This window comes from Leucoraja erinacea, chromosome 2 (assembly GCF_028641065.1).
Source record: "Leucoraja erinacea ecotype New England chromosome 2, Leri_hhj_1, whole genome shotgun sequence".
In the NCBI taxonomy this organism is placed as follows: domain Eukaryota; kingdom Metazoa; phylum Chordata; class Chondrichthyes; order Rajiformes; family Rajidae; genus Leucoraja; species Leucoraja erinaceus.
Window position 1 is genome coordinate 113,413,975 of NC_073378.1, and position 23,742 is coordinate 113,437,716.

General features: G+C 47.0%; 1 protein-coding gene across 5 annotated transcripts in view; it reads right to left on the minus strand.

Annotated features, from left to right (window-relative positions):
• LOC129714375 (5'-AMP-activated protein kinase subunit gamma-2) overlaps positions 1-23,742 on the minus strand; it is a 376,688-nt gene that overhangs the window by 120,976 nt on the left and 231,970 nt on the right. The window contains exon 1 of one of the 5 annotated variants that reach the window (XM_055663974.1): positions 14,752-15,157. The exons of the other annotated variants lie outside the window; for them this stretch is intronic. Coding sequence (XP_055519949.1) covers positions 14,752-14,845 — 94 coding nt within the window. The 5' untranslated portion in view covers positions 14,846-15,157. Of the gene's footprint in view, positions 1-14,751; positions 15,158-23,742 lie in introns of those variants that run through there. 5 annotated transcript variants of the gene reach the window in all.

Here is a 23,742-nt window from a genome sequence, read left to right on the forward strand (position 1 = left end):
ACTAGATGGCCTGCCTTCTCTTTTACACGCAGTGGGCAACTCCAATGCGTTTATTTAAGCTGCAATAAACGTCTCGACCCCAAACGTCGCCCATTTCCTTCGCTCCATAGATGCTGCCTCACCCGCTGAGTTTCTCCAGCATTTTTGTCTACCTTCGATTTTCAAGCATCTGCATTTCCTTCTTAAACATTTTGTCTACTCCATTGCGATATCTCCTCAAGGTAAGCCTACTTTAAAGTGATGGGTCTGTTTGCCAGAGACAAAGTGTAAGCGGTCAGTCAAATAACGCCACCATAAGTAGTTTTGTATAGTTTAGTTTAGAGATACAAGGTGGAAACCGGCCCAAGTCCACACCGACCAGCAATCACCTGTTCATTAGTTCTATCCTACACACCAGGGACAATTCACAGAAGCCAATTAACCTACAAACCTGAGATAGACACAAAGTGCTGGGGAAAGTGAAGGGAAATGGCTGGAGGGGAAAAAAAGTCACTCAAAAAAGGAGGAACTCAGCAGGTCAGGAGAAAATGGATAGGTGACATTTCGGGTCGTGACCCTTCTTGGACTTTGTTCAGGCAGAGTTTGAAGAAGGATCCCGATCCAAAACCTCACCTATCCATGTTCTCCAGAGATGCCGCCTGATTCGCTGAGGTAACCCGGTATTTTGTGTCTGTCTTTGATATAAACCAGCATCTGCAGTTTTTATTATAAGTACAAGCGGAGGAAACCCATGCAGTCACGCGGAGAATGTACAAACTCTGTACAGACAGCAACCGTAGACAGGATTGTGCCCGACTCACTGGTGCCCTACTAATGCCCCACTGTGTCGTCCAAAGTAACGGAACAAAAATACATTTCGCAAAATATCCAGAAAGGTCAGTAAGATTTGTGAACATCCATCAACCCCCAACTGAATCCTTGTTCCTAACCTGGTGTGAAAGGGAAGTTTAAGAAAGGAGTAATGTAAGGAACAGACGACATTAATACTACAATATAATAAAGTTGCAGCTACAGAGGGTAACCGCTGAGCCCCAGCCCCGTGGCCTAACGCAAGACCTGGAGGATCCCGGCCTACAAGCTGGTCCCTGCTCGGAGAAGGGAGCTAACCCCTGCTCGTCCCTCAAAACCAGAGACTGGGAGGATGGAGCCGGCGAAGAAGACAGATGCGACAGTCATGGGGTGAGGCCAGGAGGAGAGGAGAGGAGAGGAGAGGAGAGTAGAGGAGAGGGACCCGGGGTCTGGCCCATGATCTTTGGTCTGACCCGACGGGTGAGAGACCCCACAGCAGCCTGGGGCTCGCCGGAATCGGACGGCGCTCATAACAACTAAAGCAGGGGCTAGATTCTGAAAATGGTGCCAAAACATGGTGCCTCTTGCATGCTGGATCAGTAGACTATTTTTATACGATTTGCTAATCAGGGATGTGCTTAGGGATGACAATACTCTACTGGACTGTTCCAAAGGAAAGAATTTCACTGTGTGTTTACACTTCGCTAATGTGACAATAAAAAGTACCACTGACCCATTGAACTTCAGTGATGTGACAAGACTGAACCTCCCACGTTTAATCATTCGGACATTCCCCGGCAGAAATCCAGGGCGACTTCAGCTAAAAACGTCATCTGCACCCCATCAAAGGCTTCCATCCTAATAACATTTTCTTCTGTCCGCCAGTCTGGCAAGCAAGTTAAACTATTCTGCAAACACAAGTGCACCTTAATTCTCATTATGCACAGAGGAGATGTTCATCATATACCCCTTGGTGGCCAATCTGCAGAATGACCTGAACAATCTGTGCAAAGTGGGACATTAAAGCTTCATCAGGGTCTTTATCCAGTGCAGTACTTTATGCTTGTGGGCTTTTGCACTGCGCTTTGTTGACTCCTTGACTCTCAATCCCCGCTATCTCGCTTCACGTCAGCGGCATTCGGGAAGCATTTCCATAAATAGTGCGGTCTGAAAGAGACTGAGGTGGTACTTCAAAAGCATGGCGTCATCCAAAATACACCGGTTGGCATCCGAGGCCACCGCTGAGGCACAAGGCCCTGGGTTCAAATCCCGAGTTTGGGAGTATGAGCTAGTCATTCAGGCAGACAAACACAAAGTGCTGGTGTGGCTCAACAAGTCAGGCAGCGTCTCTGGGGATAGAGAATGGGTGACGTCTTGGGTCAGGACCCTCTTTTTTCTCCGGAGATGCTGCCTGACCCACTGAGTTACTCCGGTATTTTGGTGAGGCCAAAGGCAAATTGGAGGAACAGCACCGCATATTTCACTTGGGCAGCTCAGAAAACATTGTTTTCTCTCATTTCAGCTAACCCTTGCATTGCCTCTCTCTGCCTTCTCCCAGTAACCTTTCACACCCTTACTAATCAAGATCTTGTCAATCTCCGCCTTAAAAATACCCAATGACAGCTTCCACCGCCGTCTGTGGCAATGAATTTCACAGATTCACCACCCTCTGGCTAAACTAAATTCCCCCTCATCTCCTTTCTAAAAGCACGTCCTTTTATTCTGAGGCTGTTATCAACCCGGTTCCAGAGGGATTGGTGCCGTGCCCTTGATATTAATGATTTCGATGTTCTCCCACTACTGGAAACATCCTCTCCACATCCATGGGGAACTGCTGAATTGACCCAACAGCTTTGAGAATGCAGGTGTCTGTTCTTGTTGCCCAGCTATAGTAGTGTTCAGTTAATGTTTGTAACTTTATCAACACCAGAAACATGATGATACTTATGTACTGCCTAGTTGATGTCTGTTTCCTGATTTTACCAGCTTGAATGCAAAACAACACATTTCACCGCACCGAGGTAGATGTGGCAGTGAAATATTATTGCCTCCGTTGCCATGCGGTGAGAACGGAGAGGTTGAGAAGGAGTTTCTTCCCAGAGGCAATTCGGACTGTAAACGCCTATCTCACCAGGGACTAACTCTACTGAACGTTTTTCCTTCAATTATTTATTATGTAAAAGAATATGTGTGTTATGATTGTGTTTATAATTTGTTTGGTTGTTTTGTTGTTTGTCTTTTGCACAAAAGTCCACGAGCATTCCCACTTTCATTTCACTGCACATCTCGTATGTGTATGTGACAAATAAACTTGACTTGACTTGACTTGACTTGAATCATTAATGTCATTGAATTGGAGAGGGTGTAGAAGAGATTCACCAGGATGTTACCTGGACTTATGGGCTTGAGTTATAGAGAGACGTTGGATAGCCTGGGACAATTTTCTTTCAAGTGTCGGAGGCTGAAGGGTGACCTTACTGACGTGCACAAGATCATGAGGGGGTGGATGAAATGAACGCTCAGTCTTTTTCTCAAAGTAGAGGATACAAAAACTAGTGGGGATAGACTTAAGGCGAGAGGGGAAAGGTCCAAGAGGGATCTCAGGACTAACTTTTTCACGAGAAACCCACACCACCCTGGCCACGCTCTCATTTCACTCCTGCCATCAGGGAGGAGGTATACAGTAGGAGCCCAAAACCGAGCGTCCTGGTTCAGCAGCGGTTTCTTCCCATCAAACTATTGAACACTGCAACCTCCAAATAGACTCCGAACTAAATAGACTTAGGGACGTTATTTTTCTCTTTGCCTGCTTGTGTATGTATATGTATATACAGTGTGTATATATATATATATATATATATATATATATACACACACACACACACACACACCACACACACACACGTTCAGAATTCTTGACTCTTGACATCAGGAATGAGCTGCCAGTGGAAGCTACAGAATCAGATACAATTTCAACTTTTAAAAGACATTTGGACAGACGTATGGATAGGAGGGGCTGAGAGGGCATATGCCAAATGCTGACAAATGGAACCAGGCAAGTATGCCAGCTTGGTCACCATGAACAAAGTGGGCTGAAGGGCCTGTCTCCCCGCTGTATAGCTCTGTGACACTATGAGAGGAATTGCCGAGCTGACACAACTTAAATGTCACCTGTGACTTGTGGGGGGAAATGCTCAGGTCAAACTGCACCTGTTTAAATTTTCTTTGCAGTTAGTTTGACAAACGTTGACTGATTACTTTGACAAATGTTGAAAAGCCCATGAGAAATTTAACATTTGTCGAGCTTTGCAAATAATAACAGCTACTTGCACGGTGGCACAGTGATAGAGTTACGGATGCTGTCTGTACAGGGTTTGTACGTTCTCCCTGTGATCGCGTGGGGTTTCGACGCCTTGAGGATTGGGCATACAATAATTTCTCAGTTCCGATTCATACATAATCATTGCACGCTGCTACTATCAAATATTGCTCCTCCAGTTCTGGGCTCTTCCACAGCACTAATTTTGATGCATTTGTCTTCAGCTACACATGGCACAGTCAACCAGAGCAGAATAAAGAGTTTGGATCACCCTACGAGGCTAATTAGATAATAAATCATTGGAGTAGAATAAGGCTATTCGGCCCATCATCTGCTCCGCCATTCAATCATGGCGGATCTATCTTTTCCTCTCAATCCCACTCTCTTGCCTCTCTCCATTACCCCTGACCCCCTTACCAATCAAGAATCTGTCAATCCTTTTTCTCCAGAGATGCTGCCTGGCCCGCTAAGTTACTCCAGCACTTTGTGTCTATCTTCGGTATAAACCAGCATCAGAGTTCCTTCCAACTTCCTTCCAAAGTAGGGAATATTAGTGACAAGGCAGAGGGGTTTAAGGCAGATAATTCCAGAGGTTGGGACCTTGGCAGCATAAAGCACAGAGCTCTGCATTGCGACGCTTCATATCAAAAGGCCAGAATTGGAAGAGCTATATTTAATGTGTGCAGAATGCACTGACGATGACTGTCTTTGAATTAGCAAGCGATGCTAGACGTGACAGGCTGGATGTGCAGGCTGTGTCATCATGGATTCATCAGTTGACCTGAACTTACAATGTGGGCTGGTCGATTTGCAAGCCAAAAAAAGACACAAAGTGCTTGAGTAACTCGGCAGGTCAGGCAGCATCTGTGGAGAACATGGATAGGTGACATTTCGGGTCAGGACCCTTCTTCAGACTGATCGATCCGCGCTGTTTCAGGTCGGGACCCTTCTTCAGTCTAAAACGTCACCTGTTGATCAGTCTGAAGTCGGGTCCCGACCTGAAACGTCACCTATCCACGTTCTTCAGTGATGCTGCCTGACCCGATGAGTTACTCCAGCACGCTGTGCCCTTTACTGTAAAACAAGATCTGCAGTTCCTCGTGTCTCAATTTATCGCCCTCTGTAGTTATAAGGACACGGCAATTAGGGGCCCAGTACCCAGACCACACAGGCAAAGCTCTGTTTCCCAGACAATGCAGCAGAGGCCCTAGCTCCAAGACTGTAGACAGTGCCCCAATTCCCCAAAACTGCAGATGTAGCCCCTACAGAGGGCAGCGGTAGAGTTGCTGCCTTACAGCGCCAGAAACCAAGGTCCGATCCTGACTACAGTTGCTGTCTGTACGGAGTTTGTACATTCTCCATGCGACCACGTGGGTTTTCTCGGGGTGCTCCGGTTTCCTCTCACTCCAAAGACGTGCGGATCTGTAGGTTAATTGGCTTCGGTAAAAAAATGGTAAATTATCTCTAGTATGTGGGATAGTGCTAGTGTACGGGGGTATCGCTGGTCGACACGGACTTGGTGGGCCGTAGGGCCTGTTTCCGCGCTGTGTCCCTGAAGTCTAAGGTCTATGTGGCCCCGTTATCTACATACTTCACACAGACCCTTGTTCCCAGATACTGCCAGATGTGGCCTCAATTCCTAGGCACTGTGTATATCGCCCTGTTTCCGAGACAACCAACCCTGTTTCTGGGAAATTGAAGGCAGGGTCACTGTTCCCAGATGCTGCAGGATATGGAATGATTTCTAGGCTGAATGCAAGGAGCTGCCGTACAAAAACCTCAATAAAATGCCTCATCATAAATTTAGATCCCCGATTAGCCAACCTTTTAGTTGGTGCTTTTGTGAATCATGGTTTTGAACAAAAATACTTAGGATTTAGACATGGGTCTGCGCTCAGTCAATGTGACACTTGTTTCCAAGTTAGAAGCATGTGGGCGTTAAAAGACCTAAAAAATAAATCCACTTGTACAGATCCTCTCTCAGCTTGGGAACAGTACCAAACACAGAGCAGACAATGCAGCACAGTTTCTTTAACAAGTATTGACTGCACGTGAAACTCGGCAACCAAGTCTGGGATCATCACCTCAGCTGATGCAACACGAACTACGTTGTCCAGAGTTACGTTGTTGGATCGGACATTGTTCTAAGGCCCAGCCTTTGAAATATTAGTTTAGTTTAGTTTAGAGATGCAGCACAGAAACAAGCCCTTTGGTCGACTGAGTCCAGCGCTGACCAGTGACCCACGAACAAACACTGTCCTACACACACTTGGGACAATTTATAATATTACCAAAGCCAATTAGCGTACAAACATGTACGTCTTTGGAGTGTGGAAGGAAACTTTGAACATCGGGAGAAAACCCACGCTGGTTACGGAAAGAACCTCCAAACTCCATACAGACAGCAATCAAACAAACCCAGGTCTCTGGAGCTGAAAGGTAGCAACTCTACTGCTGCGTCACTGTGCCGCCCAAAAAACAATGAACCTACAAACCTGTATGTCAAGTCAAGTCACATTTATTTATATAGCACATTTAAAAAAACAACTCTCGTTGGCCAAAGTGCTTTACATTTGTTATAAGAATAGTATAAACAAACAAACTGCATACATATATACATGTAGCCCTCACTCAGAGGACATCAGGAAAGGCTTGGGAGTATAGATGTCTTTAGTCTCGATTTAAAAGAGTTGATGGAGGGGGCAGTTCTGATGGGAAGGGGGATGCTGTTCCACAGTCTAGGAGCTGCAACCGCAAAGGCGCGGTCACCCCTGAGCTTATCTACATACTTCCTAGACCGCGGGATATTCAGCAGCCCCAAGTCGGCCGATCTGAGGGGCCTGGAGGTGGAGTGGTGGGTGAGAAGACTTTTTATGTAGGTGGGGGCAAGCCCATTGAGGGCTTTGTAGACATGGAGGAGGATCTTGAAGTTTATACAGAACCGCACAGGGAGCCAGTGGAGAGAGGCCAGGATCGGGGTGATGTGGTCCCTTTTTCGGGTGCCCGTCAGGAGTCTCGCTGCGTGTGTATGTCTTGGGATGTGGGAGGAAACGGAGCACCCGGGAAAAAAGTCACAGCAAGAATGTGTAAACTCTGTACAGACAGCACCCGTAGTTAGGATGGAGTAAGGAAAGGTCCCTGCGCTGTAAGGCAGCAACTCAACGGCTGTGCCACTGTGCCTCGTTGTTTCAGCAAGGAGCAGCGCAGTTATCCCCAGCACCCCGCGCTAACTTTTGTCCCTCAATCTGCATTCCAAAGCGTATCTGAAACTGATGAAAATTTGAAGTAGAGTCCCGACCCGAAACATCACCCATCCTTTTTCTCCAGAGATGCTGTCTGGCCCTCTGAGTTGCTCCAGCACTTTGTGTCTACCTCACCAAAGCAGATCATATGTTCAGCGTTGCTTTGCAATTCATGACACCTTGCTATTAATTTTATAACTGATAAGCAGTTTACCTTTACAGTTCAAAAGCGTTTCATTGGCTGTGAAACATTGTTGGACATTTTGTGGTGAAAAGCATGGCCATAACCATATGGGACTTTGATTAGGCTGCATTTAGAGTATTGCAATGCAGTTCTGATTGCCCCATTACAGCAAAGATGTGGAGGCTTTGGAAAGGTTGTACAGGAGGTTTGCCACCTGGATTAGAACAGGTGCAGGTACAGGAAGAGGTTGTTTAGACACGGATTGTTTTCTCTGGAACGTTAGATGTTGAGGGGAGACTTGAAAGAAGTAGAAAAAAATAGTGAGAGGTATAGATAACGTAGACCATCAGAACTCTAGTTCTATCCCACACACTAGGGATAATTTACAGAGGCCAATTAACCTACCAATCCGCACGTCTTTGGAACGTAGTGAGAAAGCTGGACTTCCCGCAGAAAACCCGCGCGGTCACAGGGAGAACTTACAAACTCTGTAAGGACAGCACCCGTGGTCAGGATTGAACCCGCGTCTCTCGCTCTGTAAAGCAGCAACTCTACCGCTGCGCCGCCGCCTGCAATGCGCTGGTGGGGGAGGCAGACACGAAAGTGGCATTCAGATAGACACATGGACTTGCAAGAAATATAGGGACATGGGTCCATGTACAATCATATGTGCTCGGTTCGTTACAAAAATTGTGGACATTGTGTTGTACAATGTTCTCATTTGTTTTCTGTACCTAATCCACTTTCTCCTGGCTGCTACAATTTTCCATTGAAGTTTAACTTACCTTTGGAAAATTTGAAGTACAGCTCGCTAATAGGATACTTAAATGTGTAATATCAAGATACCTTATGGATTCACACTCTTCACTGTGCAAAACAATTTCCTACAATAGAAGCATTTGATAACCAGCTTCCTGTCACCTATCCCATTTCTGAAATGACTACTGGAAAGCACCCAGTATATGCGCAGCCCAGCTTTCTTGTATGTTACCCCTTAGTTTGTACAGCCTCTGCCTCACAGCGACAGAGACCAGCGTTTGACCCTGACCATGGGTGCTGTCTGTGTCAAGTTTGCACATGCTCCGTGACTGAGCGGGTTTCCTCTGGGTTTTCTCCCAAAGACGTGCGGATTTGTATGTTAATTGACTGTAAAACTTCCCCTAGTGTGCAGGGAGTGGGCGGGAAAGTGGGGTAACACAGAACTAGTGTGAATAGATGAGGGGTGGTCGGTGTGGACTTGGTGGGACAAAGAACCTGTTTCCATGGTGTATCTCCAAACCAAATTAAACAAAACTAAACTAAGCCTGTGTAACATGTGCTTAGAGATCCAATTGAATCCAAATGCTACCCCCTGTGAAAATGCTACTCCGCTACTCAAGTAGGGAGCAGGGCAAAGAGAGAAGACTATAGACCACCTTCAGTGGTCGGTAAGATATTAGAGTCCATCATTAAGGATGAGGTTTCCAAGTACTAAGAAGCATATAATAAAATAGGCTGAAGTCCTATTTAGGAGAGTTAGAACGGAAATGAGGAAACACTGAGTTGTCAGTCTGAAGAAATTCTATGCCTCAGAGGGTGGTGGAGGCAGGTTCTCTGGATTCTTTCAAGAGAGAGCTAGATAGGGCTCTTAAAGATAGCGGTGTCAGGGGATATGTGGAGAAGGCAGGAATGGGGTACTGATTGGGGATGATCAGCCATGTTCACATTGAATGGCGGTGCTGGCTTTAGGGGCCGAACGGCCTACTCCTGCACCTATTGTCTATCGTCTATTGTCTATTGAGTGTCTGACGGCTCTGGGTCTGTACATGCTGGAGTTTAGAAGGATGAGGGGATGGGTCTCATTGAAACTTACCAAATAGTGAAAGGTCTGGATAGAGTGGATGTGGAGAGGATGTTTCCACTAGTGGAAGAGTCGAGGACCAGAGGGAACAGCCTCAGAACAAAAGCATGTACCTTTAGAAAGGAGATGAGGAGGAATTTCTTTGGTCAGAGGATGGTGAATCTGTGGAACATTCATTGGCTGTGGAGGCTGTCATTGGGTATTTTTAAAGCAGAGAGTGACAGGTTCTTGATTAGTAGACTCGATGGGCCGAATGGTCTAATTCTCCTCCTATAACATGAACATGATTCAAAAACAGCTTGTTCCCTGCTGGTCATAGACTCTTTAATGCATCACTCCTGTGCTAAGATAGATACACAGTGCCGGAGTGACTCAGCAAGTCAGGCAGCATCTCTGGAGAAAAAGGAAGGGTGGCGTTTCTGTTTGAGACCCTTCTTCTCTTCAGACTGGAAGTAGAGGGGGTGGGGGTAAGAAAAGGCCAGAACAATGCAGGACTGGCAACAGATGACCAAGGAGAGGTGGAGCCCGTAATGCCCCATTGTTGGCTGGGGAAGAGGTGACAACGAAAGGATACAAGGATGCAAACAGCGGAAGTAGTAGGATGACTAGGATGGGAGAGGGAACGCAAGGGGTACGTGAAGTTAGAGAAATCAATATCATACCATTGTGTTGTAAGCTGCCCAAGCAAAATATCAGATACTCTTCTGCCAATTGCCTTATTCCTATGTGAAGGAATCTTCTAATCTACCTCATTATGGCACTTGCACTTTTTATAACCTGCACTTCCTCAATAGTAGTAATATCACATTCTACATTTGGTTTATTTCTTCACTACCTGATGTACTCGTGTATGAGTTGCCTAAAAGGCATGCAAAACAAAGTTTGTCACTCTATCTCTGTTTGTACACATGCTAATAATAAACTAAATACACGATACATTTCTTCCCCAATTATTCTGCACACAGAATTAACATTATATATAGATGTACATTGCAGAGTTAAGGAGGCTTCATAACCCATTACAATGAGTGGCAATAGCTTTAGATTTATTATTGTCACGTGTACCGAGCTACAGTGAACATCTATGTTTGCATGCTTTCCAATCAGATGAGATTATACTCTATATAAAAGAGGGACCAGCTATTTCCACGCTGCATCTCCAAACTAAACTCCACTAACTACAATCAAGTCACACTTCAGTACAATAGGTAGAGCATAAAGGAGTGATGAACAAAGCTCCCAACATTGTAGCACATCAGTTTCCTAGTCAAAGACCTGTAGGTTTATCGTTTAATTGGCCTCTGCAAATTGCCCCTAGTGTGTATAACATAGAACTAGTGTACAGGTAATCATTGGTCGGCGCAGTCAAGGTGGGCCAAAGGGCCTGTTTCCACACCTATCTCTAAACTAAACTAAACTACAATCAATTCAAATACAAGTACAATAGGTGGAGCATAGGGGAAGTTACAGAGTGCTGAACACAGCTCCCATCACCGCTGGATACTCTCTCCACCTGCACCGCTGGACACCTCTCTGCACCCTCACTGCTGGACACCTCTCTTCACCTTCTCTGCTGGACACATCTCACCCTCACCATCAGAGACAACCTCTCTGCTGCTTCCTGCAGCTGCTCGGGCTCCTCATCATGCTCAAATACTCAACTCTACAAATGACTGGTCTCTGCAACAACCACATCCCATCCTGCATCCAAGTCATTAAACAGCTTAGACTTCTACGTCGACCCCGTTTCATCCACAGAGGCTCTCGGCGCAAGCTTGTTTACTTCAACCACGGACATTCCATTCCATCCATCTGCTCACTACCACGCTCTACCCCCCCTCAACTGCGTCACCCCCCCATCCCAGCTGACCGCACGCACTGTCAACCGGGACAACCTCAGATCTCTCCAGCCTGCCCCCATCCCACCACCCTCTCACCATGCCAACTTTGCCCTCCTCAACACCAGGTCGCTCAACAACAAAGCCCTTGCCCTCCATGAACTAATCCTTGACAACACTCTGGACTTCCTTCTGCTCACTGAGACCTGGCAACAACCCAATGTCTTCTTCTCCCTCAATCAAACATCCCCACCTGGATTTAATTACATTTCCAAACCCCGCCCCTCCCACCGTGGAGGTGACCTCGCTGTTAATTTCAACCAGAATTTTCATATCACTGAACTCACCTTCCCCCCAGTAGCATCATTTGAATTCCTCGCCTTCAAAGCCCTTTCCTCCATGACAGTCATCCTCATTTACCGGCCACCTAAACCAAACCCCTCCTTCCTATCTGACTTCACTGAACTCCTCACACTTGCCTCATCTCTCTCTCCACGTCTGCTGCTACTTGTTGACTTAAATATTCACATGGACTCCCCCACCTGCAAGCTAGCATCTGAATTCGCCTTTTTACTTGACAACTTCTCTCTCACTCAGCACGTCACCTTTCCCACCCATGACAAAGGTCACATCCTTGACCTGGTCTGCTCCACAAATCAACCGGTACTCGACCTCCATCCTTGCCTCTTCCCCCTCTCTGATCATAAGCTTATACGGTTCACCATCCTTTCTCCGACACCTCGCCCCCGCTTCTTCCGAGAAATCACCTTCCGTAACCTTAAATCAATTGATCCCCACCATCTCTCTGACCTGCTCTCCACCGCTCTCCCCCTGGACTCAACCCCCATCTCACCTGATGATCTCACAAACCATCTCAGCTCCACCTTGTCTACCTCCCTTAACACTATGGCCCCCCTCAAAACAAGAACCGTAACTTTCAACACATCTTCACCCTGGTATACACCTGCACTTCGTAAACTGAAACAGACTGGTCGCTGACTTGAACGACTCACAAAGAAATCATCTCTCACAGTCCACCATGAAGCTTACAAACTCCACCTCACTGACTACAAAGATGCCCTCATTGCTGCAAAATCTGCCTGCCTCTCCTCCATATTCACCGATCCCTGCCTAAAGCACAGAACCCTCTTCTCCACAGTGGACAACCTCCTCAAGCCTCGAGCCAACACTCTCCCTACCTCTACTCCGGATCTCTGTAACTCATTCCTCCACTTTTTCGCTGATAAAATCAGCACCATCTATCAATCTTTATCCCCTGTACCCGACTCCCCAGCATCTACTCCACCACCTACCAAGGCCCCTCCTTTCAACATCTCCACTGACCTCCTTACCCCTCCTCCACACTGCTTCCTCTCCCAGTTTGACCTGGTCACCCCTACTGAAATCTCCAAACTCATCAGCTCTTCCAAACGCACTACCAGCTCCCTCGACCCTCTCCCCACTCCCCTGCTGAAGTCCTGCCTCCCCGTTCTCTGCCCCTACCTCACTAATCTCTTCAACTCCTCATTGTCCCAAGGAATTGTCCCCTCCGCTTTCAAAACTGCTGCTATTACACCAATTTTAAAGAAACCTGGTCTTGATCCCTTCTCTCTCATTAACTACCGCCCAATCTCAAACCTCCCCTTTCTTTCAAAAACCCTGGAGCGTATCGTTGCGTCGCAACTTCATTCCCACCTCCTTGTGTATAACCTACTTGAACCCCTCCAATCTGGCTTTCGCCCCCTCCATAGCACAGAAACTGCTCTCCTCAAAGTCCTCAACGACCTCCTCACCTCCACTGACACTGGTTCCCTCAACATCCTCATCCTCCTCGACCTGAGCGCAGCCTTCGATACAGTGAACCATAACATCCTGTTCACCAGACTTAAAGACCACGGCATTGAAGGCTCTGCACTCAGCTGGCTCCGTTCCTACCTTTCCAACAGATCCCACTTCATCTCTCTCCACAACCACACCTCTGCTACAGCCACAGTCACTCAAAGCGTTCCCCAAGGCTCCGTACTCGGCCCCCTCCTCTTCATCATCTACATCCTCCCCCTTGGTCAGATACTCCGCCACTTCAACCTGGACTTCCACTGTTACGCTGATGACACCCAGATCTACCTCGGCACCAAATCCCCCCACAATCCCCCACTCTCCCATATCAACTCCTGTTTGTCAGCTATAAAAACCTGGATGCAACATAACTTCCTCAAACTCAACAGCGATAGGACAGAATTCCTCCTCATAGGCTCCAAAGCCACACTCAGCAAAATCAATAACCCCACTCTCACCATCGACGGCACCACTGTCTCCCCATCTCCCCAGGCCCGCAACCTTGGCATGATCTTTCATTCCACCCTCTCCCTTGAGCCTCACATCCGCCATGTCATTAAAACATCCTTCTTTCATCTCCGCAACATCGCCAAACTCAGACTCTCTCTCACACCTCCCGCTGCTGAAAGACTCATCCATGCCTTCATCTCCTCCCGACTGGACTATTGCAACTCACTTCTCCTTGGCATCAGCTCCACCTACATCAACCGACTCCAACTGGTCCAGAACGCAGCCGCCCAACTCATCACCCACACCAAATTCTGGCATCACATCACTCCAGTCCTCAAACAACTTCACTGGCTTCCCATCTCCCACCGGATCACCTACAAAATCCTGGTCCTCACCTACAAAGCCCTCCACCATCTAGCCCCCCCATATCTCACTGACCTCCTCTCCCCCTACCAACCCTCACGGTCCCTCAGATCCACATCAGCCGGTCTCCTCTCCATCCACAAGTCCAACCTCCGCAGTTTTGGGGACAGAGCCTTCTCCAGGGCAACTCCCAGGCTCTGGAACTCCCTCCCCCAACTGATCCACAATTCCGTGTCCCTCACCATCTTCCAGTCCCGCCTCAAGACCCATCTCTTCACCTCTGCCTATCCTTAGCCCGCATCCCCCTCCCTTTTCATCTGTGCATTAATTGCCTCATATTGTGTTTTGAATTGAATTCTGTCTTTACTTTGTGTACTAGTCATGTCTCTACTATTTATTTCATTCCCCTTAGATGTTTTTCCTCTACCTGCTAAATTTTTGTAAGGTGTCCTTGAGACTCTTGAAAGGCGCCCATAAATAAAATGTATTATTATTATTATTATTATTATTATTGTTGCGCATCAGTTTCATAGACAAAGACTTGTAACCTTGTACTTTAATTGGCTTCTGTAAATTGCCCTTGTTTCTACACAGTATCATAAACTAAACTAAACTACTATCAAATCAAACTCAAATACAATAGATAGACCAAAGGGGAAGATACAGAGTGCAGAATATAGTTCTCAGCATTGTAGCGCACCAGTTCCATAGACAAAGTCCAATGTCCGCAATGGGGTAGAGGTGAATCAGACAGCACCCTAGCTTATGGGGGGACCGTTCAGAAGCCTGACAACAGAGGGAAGATGACATTCCTGACAACTCAAAGAAAGTATTATCAATCTTGAAGGAGTAACCCATCCAGTGCCCGGCCCGTGGTGTGAGCTGCTTACCTAAAAGACCATGAGGCACTGACTGCCGTCGCTCTGGTTTGCCTTCCTGGTCCTTGCGTTTCTTGCTCCCTCTGAGGCTGCCAAAGCGCTTCATGGGCAGCAGTGGTCTGGATCAGTGTGGAAGCTGATCATGCCATGCGTCAGCAGACGAAGCGGCTGCTTCGGCGGAGACGAGCACAGGGCTGGCTGACTTAGGAAGGCAGATCTTCACGGCTGGCCCTAGGAGCACTTTGCACGCTAACTACACAGTGGGGAACAAAAATCAGCGATGATACCTGTCCTATCCCAGCTGAGACAAAATAAAGTGCATCCCACAAATCACTGAGCATCCAGGACGACAGCCGGCAATGTCCTGATGCAGTAGCTCCGGGCTCACTCGCCTCTCCTGAGTGCAGTCAATACAGACATGCGCAGCTACAAACTCCCCTGCAGCCGATCGTCAACTGCAGCTGTGCACAATGTGGCTTTAAAATAGCTTGGATGGATTAGACTGTAAAAGGAAACCTCCCAGCAACCATTGGCCAAAGCCTGCCTCCTCCTTGTGGCATGACATCACATCTATTTTGATTCAAGCTCCGAGTGGTGAGAAGCCAAAGCCTTTCGTTGCTTTGACAGCAAGATGTTCACATCCAAGCCTTGCTCTGCAAATGCCCACTGCCTGCACTGTAAGGCAAGGCTCTGTCTATTAGTGTCGACCTACAGTTCTGTTTGGGGCGGAATCGGCACAATTCAACCGATGAACACAGTCGGCATTATTTTCTGGCAAATCGGGGGGTGACCCAGTGGCTGAGTGGTAGAGATGCTGCCTCGCATCGTCAGAGACGTGGGCTCGATCCTGACCTCTGGTGCCGTCTGTGTGGTGGCGTTTACACAAAGACGTGCAGGTTGGTAAGTTGATTGGGTAGGAAAGGACTGCAGATGCTGGTTTAAATCGAAGGTTTAACTCAGCGGGACAGGAATCCCTTCTCTCCAGAGATGCTGCCTGTCCTGCTGAGTTACTCCAGCATTTTGTGTCTACCTTTGGTAGGTTGACTGGTCTCTTGTAAATTGCCCCAAATGTGTATGGAGCGGATGAGAATGTGGGATAACGTGGATGGGTGATCGATGGTTGGTGTGAACTCGGTGGGGCTGGAGGATCCGTTGCCGTGCTAGAGCTCTAAACTATTCTCCTTCTGCCGTCAAATACACTTTATGTTCGTCAGGATGTTCTGGGACTGCAACATCTGGGAGCAATGCCACATGCACTTGCTGGACAAGGATGTCGAGGGCTGATCTCACTGGAGTGTGGTTTAATTTAGTTCAGAGATACAGTGCAGAAACAGGCCCATCGGCCCACCGGGTTCACACCCACCCCGTACACTACCACTATCCTGCACACTCGGAACAATTTACAATTTTGCCTGAGCCAATTAACCTACAAACCTGCACGTCCTTGAAGTGTGGGAGGAAAGCGGAGCACAGGGACAAAACCCACACGATCATGCACACAGCTCCATACAGACAGCAACTGTACACACTCCATATAGACAGCAACTCAGGTCAGGATGGAACCCGGATCTCTGGCGCTGTGAGGCATCACTCTACTGCTGCACCACTGTGCCGTCATAAGATTGTGAAGTCTCAGTGACAACTAGGCCAATGGCAGAGCCCAAAAACCACTATAGGAGCAGAGTAGACCACCGGGTCTGTCAAGCCTGCTCCACCATTTAATACGGCACATCAGACAACCCACCATTGACTCCAGCCACACTTCACGCTGCCTTGGAAAAGCAGCCAGACCTTTCCCCACCCCATCATTCCCTCTCCATCCCGTTCCCATCGGGCAGAGGATACAGGAGCTTGGAAGTGTGCGCTACCAGATGCAGGAACAGCTTCGTCCCCTGTTATCAGCCTTCTGAACGGTCCTTCCATAAGCTAGGGCACTGTCCGATTCACCTCTGCCCCATTGCGGACATTGGACTTTGTCTCCTGAACTGGTGCACTACAATGCTGTGAACTATATTTTTGCACTCTGTATCTTTTCCTTTTGCTTTACCGATTGTATTTGAATATGACTTGCGTATATAGTATTATCCGATCTGTTTGGCTAGCATGCAAAACAAATGTTCTCACTGTACACGTGACAACAATACACTTAATCCTCATCTGACCTCATGCTGAAACCTCACCTCTGTGCCAGTTCCCCATAGACCTCATTTCCTTGACCTGTCATTTACCTATCTCAATCTTAAATATTTCTAACCAGTTCATCTCCTGCACGTTCTGGGTCATGGAATTCCAGAGATTTACAGCCGTCTGAGAAAATAAATTTCCATGCAACACAGTTTAAATGTGTTCTTCAACGAAGAACCGTTGAACAAATGCTTAAATTGACGTAAATTATTTTAAAAATTACTTAAAATGTTCATTAAAGTCACTTTAATTTTATATTTTTAATTATTTGATAGTATTGTGTGTGTGTGGGGGAAGCGCACAGGACACCACTGATGTGGCATTGACCAGCTCTTCCCACGGTGAAATGCAATCATTCTATCATCTTTTTTAAATCTTTTTCAATGCAAAATGAATGTAAGCATAAAACCTGTCAGCCTGACAACAATGTGTGGGAAGGAACTGCAGATGCTGGTTTACACCAAAGATAGACACAAAATGCTGGAGTAACTCAGCGGGACAGGCAGCATCTCTGGAGAGAAGGAATGAGTGATGTTCCAGGTCGAGACCCTTCTTCAGACTGAGAGTCAAGGGAGAGGGAGACTAGAGATATGGAGGGGCAAGGTGTGAAAACAACAGATCAAAGCAGACCATGTTCAAGGAAATGTAGAGTGGTTCATTGTTAGCTGAGGGGAAGGTGACAATGACACATATAATCAGTAAAATTAATCAGGAGGACAGTGAAATCAAAGATCCTATAGCGAGGATCTTTGGTGAAACTAGTTGGAGAACTAAGGTGGGGGGGGGGGGGGGGGTAGACAGACAGAGAGAGAGGGAAAGCAGGAGTTCATTGAAGTTAGAGAAATCAAGATTCGCACCGCTTGGTTATACTCTGCCCAAGCTAAATATGAAGTGCTGTTACTCTAATTTGCATTGGGCCTCACTGACAGTGGAGGAGGCATAGGACAGAAAGGTCAGTATGGGAATGGGAGGGGGAGTTAAAGTATTTCGCAAAGTTGAGATTATATAGGTCCAGGTGGATATGGTATCAACCCTACATGGTTGCTGTTTACTTTCAGCATAGGGTTTTTGTGGTGTAAAAAGGTCCCAGTTTACATGTAAAAGATGTTTTCCTTTTATAATCAGTTAAAATAAAAAAAAAGTCCTAAATATATGGATCTGGAAAAGTTTACCTATATATCATTCTCTTGTAAGATTAGTTTAGTTTAGTTTAGTTTATTGTTGTTCCGAGGGTGTTTGTTGCATGCTAACCTGTCAGCATGCAACTAAAGCTTTTCACTGTACCTCGGTACATGTGACAATAAACTAAACAAAACCTATATGACAAGGAAATATGTCACCTTTTCCAGATCTAATCTATATGAAGGACAATGATCAAGGCTGCCTTTTACTGGTGTAACTTCCCAATTTAAGAGCCAAGAGTGTCTTATTGTCATACAGTATGTATGGAAACAGAACGATGAAATTATTAGCAGTATTTTAATTCCTCAAATGCGACATGCTGGGATTTGAACTCACCTTCCAGGTGAATGGCACTATACGCTGCCATTTGTGGCCTTAATCACATGATTCTAGGACTCTAATTTATTTACGCAAAAGGATTTTGACAGACTTAGCAAAACATTATATCAACAAAGCTTCTTCCATTATCAAACTGTGTGAACTCAAAACCAACTGCTGGAAATGCTCTTTGCTTTCAAAGACTTTGCACCCATGCCAAACATTTGAAGACATGCAGGTGTGTTTACTGTTGCTACTTTAGTCGACATTGAGGGAACTGGGGCCAGTCCTGGGGTGTAGTCGCCTAATTCAGTCTGCTGCAGAACTCAGATGGCAGGTGTTCGTTGAGGACAGGACACAGTGGAGGGGAAAGATCACAGGGAACGTAAATCGAACAATCCCAAGGGATGAGGTGCCCGGGACGTGTGTGGTCTATGATTACATCGGCTGCATTCCCACAGACCCATGGAGTGTAGGTTGAACTGATGGGGGGAGGAGGGGGTTGAAGGTTGGGGAGGTTGGTTTACATGATGGACTAGGCTGCGTCCATCATGTAAATCTTTGCAGTTTCTTGCGGGCTTGGGCAGAACGTTGCTGCACCAAACGGGTCCAGACCCGAAACGTCACCAATGCCTTTTCTCCAGAGGTGCTATCTGATCCGCAGAGTTACCCCAGCACTTTGTGTTTTTCCGTGATGTATCCTGATAGGAAACCTTCTATGTTGCATCTGTAGAAATTAGTAAGGATCATAAGGGCAATGACCAGATTACTTGATGATCGTGTCAATATGGGTTGGGCTAAAGCAAATCATTGATGGTATTTACACCTTGGAACTTGAATCTCTAGACCTTCTCCACTTCAACACCATTGATGCTGTCTGGGCCCTGCATCCCCCTCCACTTTGTGGAGTTGATACCTAGCTCCTTCGTATAGTTGACATGGAGGGAGAGGTTGATGTCTCGACACCATATTACAAGGCACTCTATCTACTTCCTCTACCCTTCTCAACATTGTTCAGGTTTTGTTTTCGTTTCGTACAGAGATGTAGCACGGAAACAGGCCCTTCGGCCCACCGAGTCCAGGGCGGCCAGCGATGCCCGTACACTGCCACCATCCTACACACTAGGAACAATTTACAATCTACAAAAGCCAATTAACCTACAAACCTGTACGCCATTTGGAGTGTGGGAGGAAACTGGAGCACCTAGAAAAAACCCACAGGGAGAACGTACAAACTCCGTACAGACAGCGCACATAGTGAGGATTAAACAAGAGTCTCTGGCACTGTAAGGCAGCAACTCTACGGCTGCGCCAACGTTCAAACATGGAGGATGTTTTGTCACCTATCCTTAATGTTTGCGGTCTATGGGTCAGGAAGTCAAGGTTCTAGTTGCAGGGGGGGGGGGCATGAAGTCCTAGGTCTTTATAAGTTTCCTTTGTTCACTTCCTATTCACATCTTTCCGGGTGAGCGTAACTGTTCACAGCTCCACAGGAGCAACCTGATGCAGCTGGTAGAGACTCTGCCTTACACTTCCAGTACCTGATCTCTGGGGTGGAGTGTTGGCACACGCTCTCTGTGACAGTCTTTCTCAGAAACACTAGTTTCCCCTCTCCCCACCCACATCCTCAAGACATGCAGGGTGTTCGGTTAATTGGCAACAATATCGTCCTCTAGTAAGTAGGGGGTGGCACAGTGGTACATAGAAACATAGAAACTAGGTGCAGGAGTAGGCCATTCGGCCCTTCGAACCTGCACCGCCATTCAATATGATCATGGCTGATCATCCAACTCAGTATCCCGTACCTGCCTTCTCTCCATACCCTCTGATCCCCTTAGCCACAAGGGCCACATCTAACTCCCTCTTAAATATAGCCAATGAACTGGCCTCAACTACCTTCTGCAGGAGAGAGTTCCAGAGATTCACCACTCTCTGTGTGAAAAATGTTTTCCTCATCTCGGTCCTAAAAGATTTCCCCCTTATCCTTAAACTGTGACCCCTTGTCCTGGACTTCCCCAACATCGAGAACAATCTTCCTGCATCTAGCCTGTCCAACCCCTTAAGAATTTTGTAAGTTTCTATATGATCCCCCCTCAATCTTCTAAATTCTAGCGAGTACAAGCCGAGTCTATCCAGTCTTTCTTCATATGAAAGTCCTGACATCCCAGGAATCAGTCTGGTGAACCTTCTCTGTACTCCCTCTATGGCAATAGAGTTGCTGCCTAATGCCCCTGTCACAGGCGATTTTGTAGGCAACTATAGGCGATTAGACTGTCGCCACATGGTCGCTTGTATGAGTCGTCTCCTCAGTCGGCCAAAGAATTGTAGCGTTTTTCTGGTCGCCGCTGGATTTTGAAATGTTTAAAACTTTTTGGCGACAGTGGGTTTGACGCCACTGAGCGTAGCTTGACTTCTCCTGTCGTAGGTTGTCGCCAGGGTGACGTTGGTTGTCGCCAGGGTGACGTTGGTTGTCGCCAGGGTGACGTCGGTTGTCGCCAGGGTGACGTCGGTTGTCGCCAGGGTGACGTCGGTTGTCGCCAGGGTGACGTCGGTTGTCGCCAGGGTGACGTAGGTTGTCGCCAGGGTGACGTTGGTTGTCGCCAGGGTGACGTTGGTTGTCGCCAGGGTGACGTAGGTTGTCGCCAGGGTGACGTTGGTTGTCGCCAGGGTGACGTTGGTTGTCGCCAGGGTGACGTAGGTTGTCGCTGGTGTTGACTTTGGTGAATTCCATTGGCGACTACCTACATCAACCTATGTCAACCGGCGACAGGTACCGGTGACTGAATTGTCTTACCTTGTTGTAGCTTGTAGTGGACATAGATTGTCGTAGATGTGGCCATACGTGGCCGTCCTAATGGGTCGCCGGTTGTCGGTAGCTTGCCGTAGCTGGACGTTGACTAGGTGGTAGGTTGTTGTAGACATTGGCGTAGGGGGATCCAGTCGCCGCTTTTTCACCGACCTGTTACGACTATGACAGTCGCTGGCAGTCGCCGAAAAAAATCGCCTAAGTGGGACAGATCTTTTACAGCATCAGAGAGCCGGGTTCGATCCTGACCATGGGTGCTGTCTATACGAAGTGTGTATGTTCTCCCTGTGACCACGTGGGTTTTCTTGAAGTGCTCCGCTTGCCTCATACATTCCAAAGACCTGCAGGTTAATCAGCTTCTGTAAATTGTCCCAATTGTATAGGCTAGAACTAGTGTACAGGGATTGCTGACTTGGTGGGCCAAAGTGCCTCATCCCACGCAGTATCACTACAAAAAAAGTAGGTAGAAAGTGATTGCATGGTTTCATGGTCAGTTTATTATCACATGTACCAATTAAGGTACAGTGAAAATTGAGTTACCTTACAGCCTTACTAAGTGAAAAGCAACATGGCACACAACCGTATAAAAGTTAACATAAACATCCAACACAGTGGATTCCACAGTGATGGTAGGCAATAAAGTTCAATTGCTTTCCTCTTATAGCGGTGAGATGGGAGTTAATGTCAAAGAGAGAGAAGACTGGGATAGAGGATAGAGGTAAAGAGAGGGCTGGCACAGTCTCAATGGGCTGAATGGAATTAGCAAATATAATTTGAACATGAAGCCGATTCTAGCTCCCAGCTTTGCTCTTAAACTCTACAGCTCAGTTTACAACGGGGTGAAAAACATTCTGCACCAGCTGTGATGTGATTATGGACATCCCATAAGCAGTGATGCCACTGTTAAATTGCTTTCTTTACAATTTTTGTGCTATTTTGGGTTTGTGCTATTTTGCCACGAGGCAGCTCAATAATTCATAACTGAACCCCTCCTTCACTTTTCCCCCCTTTACTGACACCTTTTTGTCCCCTTTTCACCTCACGCCTTTGTTGCTATTCCTACCCACCTGCCAATGAGCGTAGCTTGACTTCTCCTGAATAAACCGATCACTCGCCAGACCTTATCCCACTCCCACCTCTCTTTTCCATCTTTCTTCCCCCCTCCCCCCCCCCAATCATATCTGGAAGAATGTGCAGGATTATGTGCAGGCAGATGAGATCAGTTTAACTTGGCATGGTGATCAGCACAAACATTGTGGGCCAAAGAGCCCATTCCTGTTCTAGTACTTAAGAAGGAACTGCAGATGCTGGAAAATCTGAAGAAGGGTTTCGGCCCGAAACGTTGCCTATTTCCTTCGCTCCATAGATGCTGCTGCACCCGCTGAGTTTCTCCAGCACTTTTGTCTACCTGTGCTAGTACTGTTCTTTGTTTCTGGGTGGCACAGAGGCACAGTGGTGGAGTTGGTGACTTACTGTGCCAGGGACCCAAGTTTAATCCTGACTATGGGTGCTGTCTGTACAGAGTCTGGACATTCTCCCCGTGACTGTGTGGGTTTCCTCTGGGTGCTCCGGTTTCCTCACACACTTCAAATAGGTCTAAGTTTGTAGGTTAATAGGCTTCTGAAAATGTTAAATTGTCCCTAGTGTGTCGGATAGTGTTAGTGTACGGGGTGATCGCTGGTCGATGTGGCACGGTGGGCTGTAGGGCTCGTTTCCGTACTGTATCTCTAAAGTCTATAGTCCAATGTTTTGCCTGTCCATTTCCCTCTGCAGATAAAGGCTTCAGCGTTACTAAGGGGTTTTTAGTTTAGTTTAGTATAGAGATACAGCATGGAAACGGGCCCTTCAGCCCATCGAGTCCGCGCCAACCAGCGATTTCCGCACACTAACTCTATCCTACACACACTACGGACAATTTCTAATTTTCCTGAAGCTAATTAATCTTGAAGCCTGTATGTCTTTGGAATGTGGGAGGAAAATGGAGCACCCGGAGAAAATCCACGCCGGTCATGGGGAGAACATAAAGTATCGCCGACTATTTTTCAAAGTGTCTTTCGAATTCAAGAATTACTTTCGTAGAACCTCAAAAAGAAGCCACGAAGTTTTACCTCTGGCGAATAAGCGTTTTTGGCCGGTCGGGTGGAGAGTGTGAAAAATGATTGTCCTCTCTCCAGCAGTCATTGACTCTTCTGCTACTTTTCATGTCCCTACACGCCCTCTAGTGGCTCACTCTGAATTGCAACTCCAACTACAAATTGGGTCAACAGGAACAAAATAGATCCTAAACAACTGCCTCTTTGTCAAACAATGCTCGTTGTAAAACGCTACACTTCAATATCGGCGAGACGAAGAGCAGATTGGGCGATCATTTCGCTGAACACCTACGCTCAGTCTGTCTTGGCCTACGTGATCTCGCGGTTGTCCAACACTATAACTTCCCTTCCCAGTCTCACACTGACCTTTCTGTCCTGGGCCTCCTCCACTGTCAGAGTGAGGCCACACGCAAATTGGAC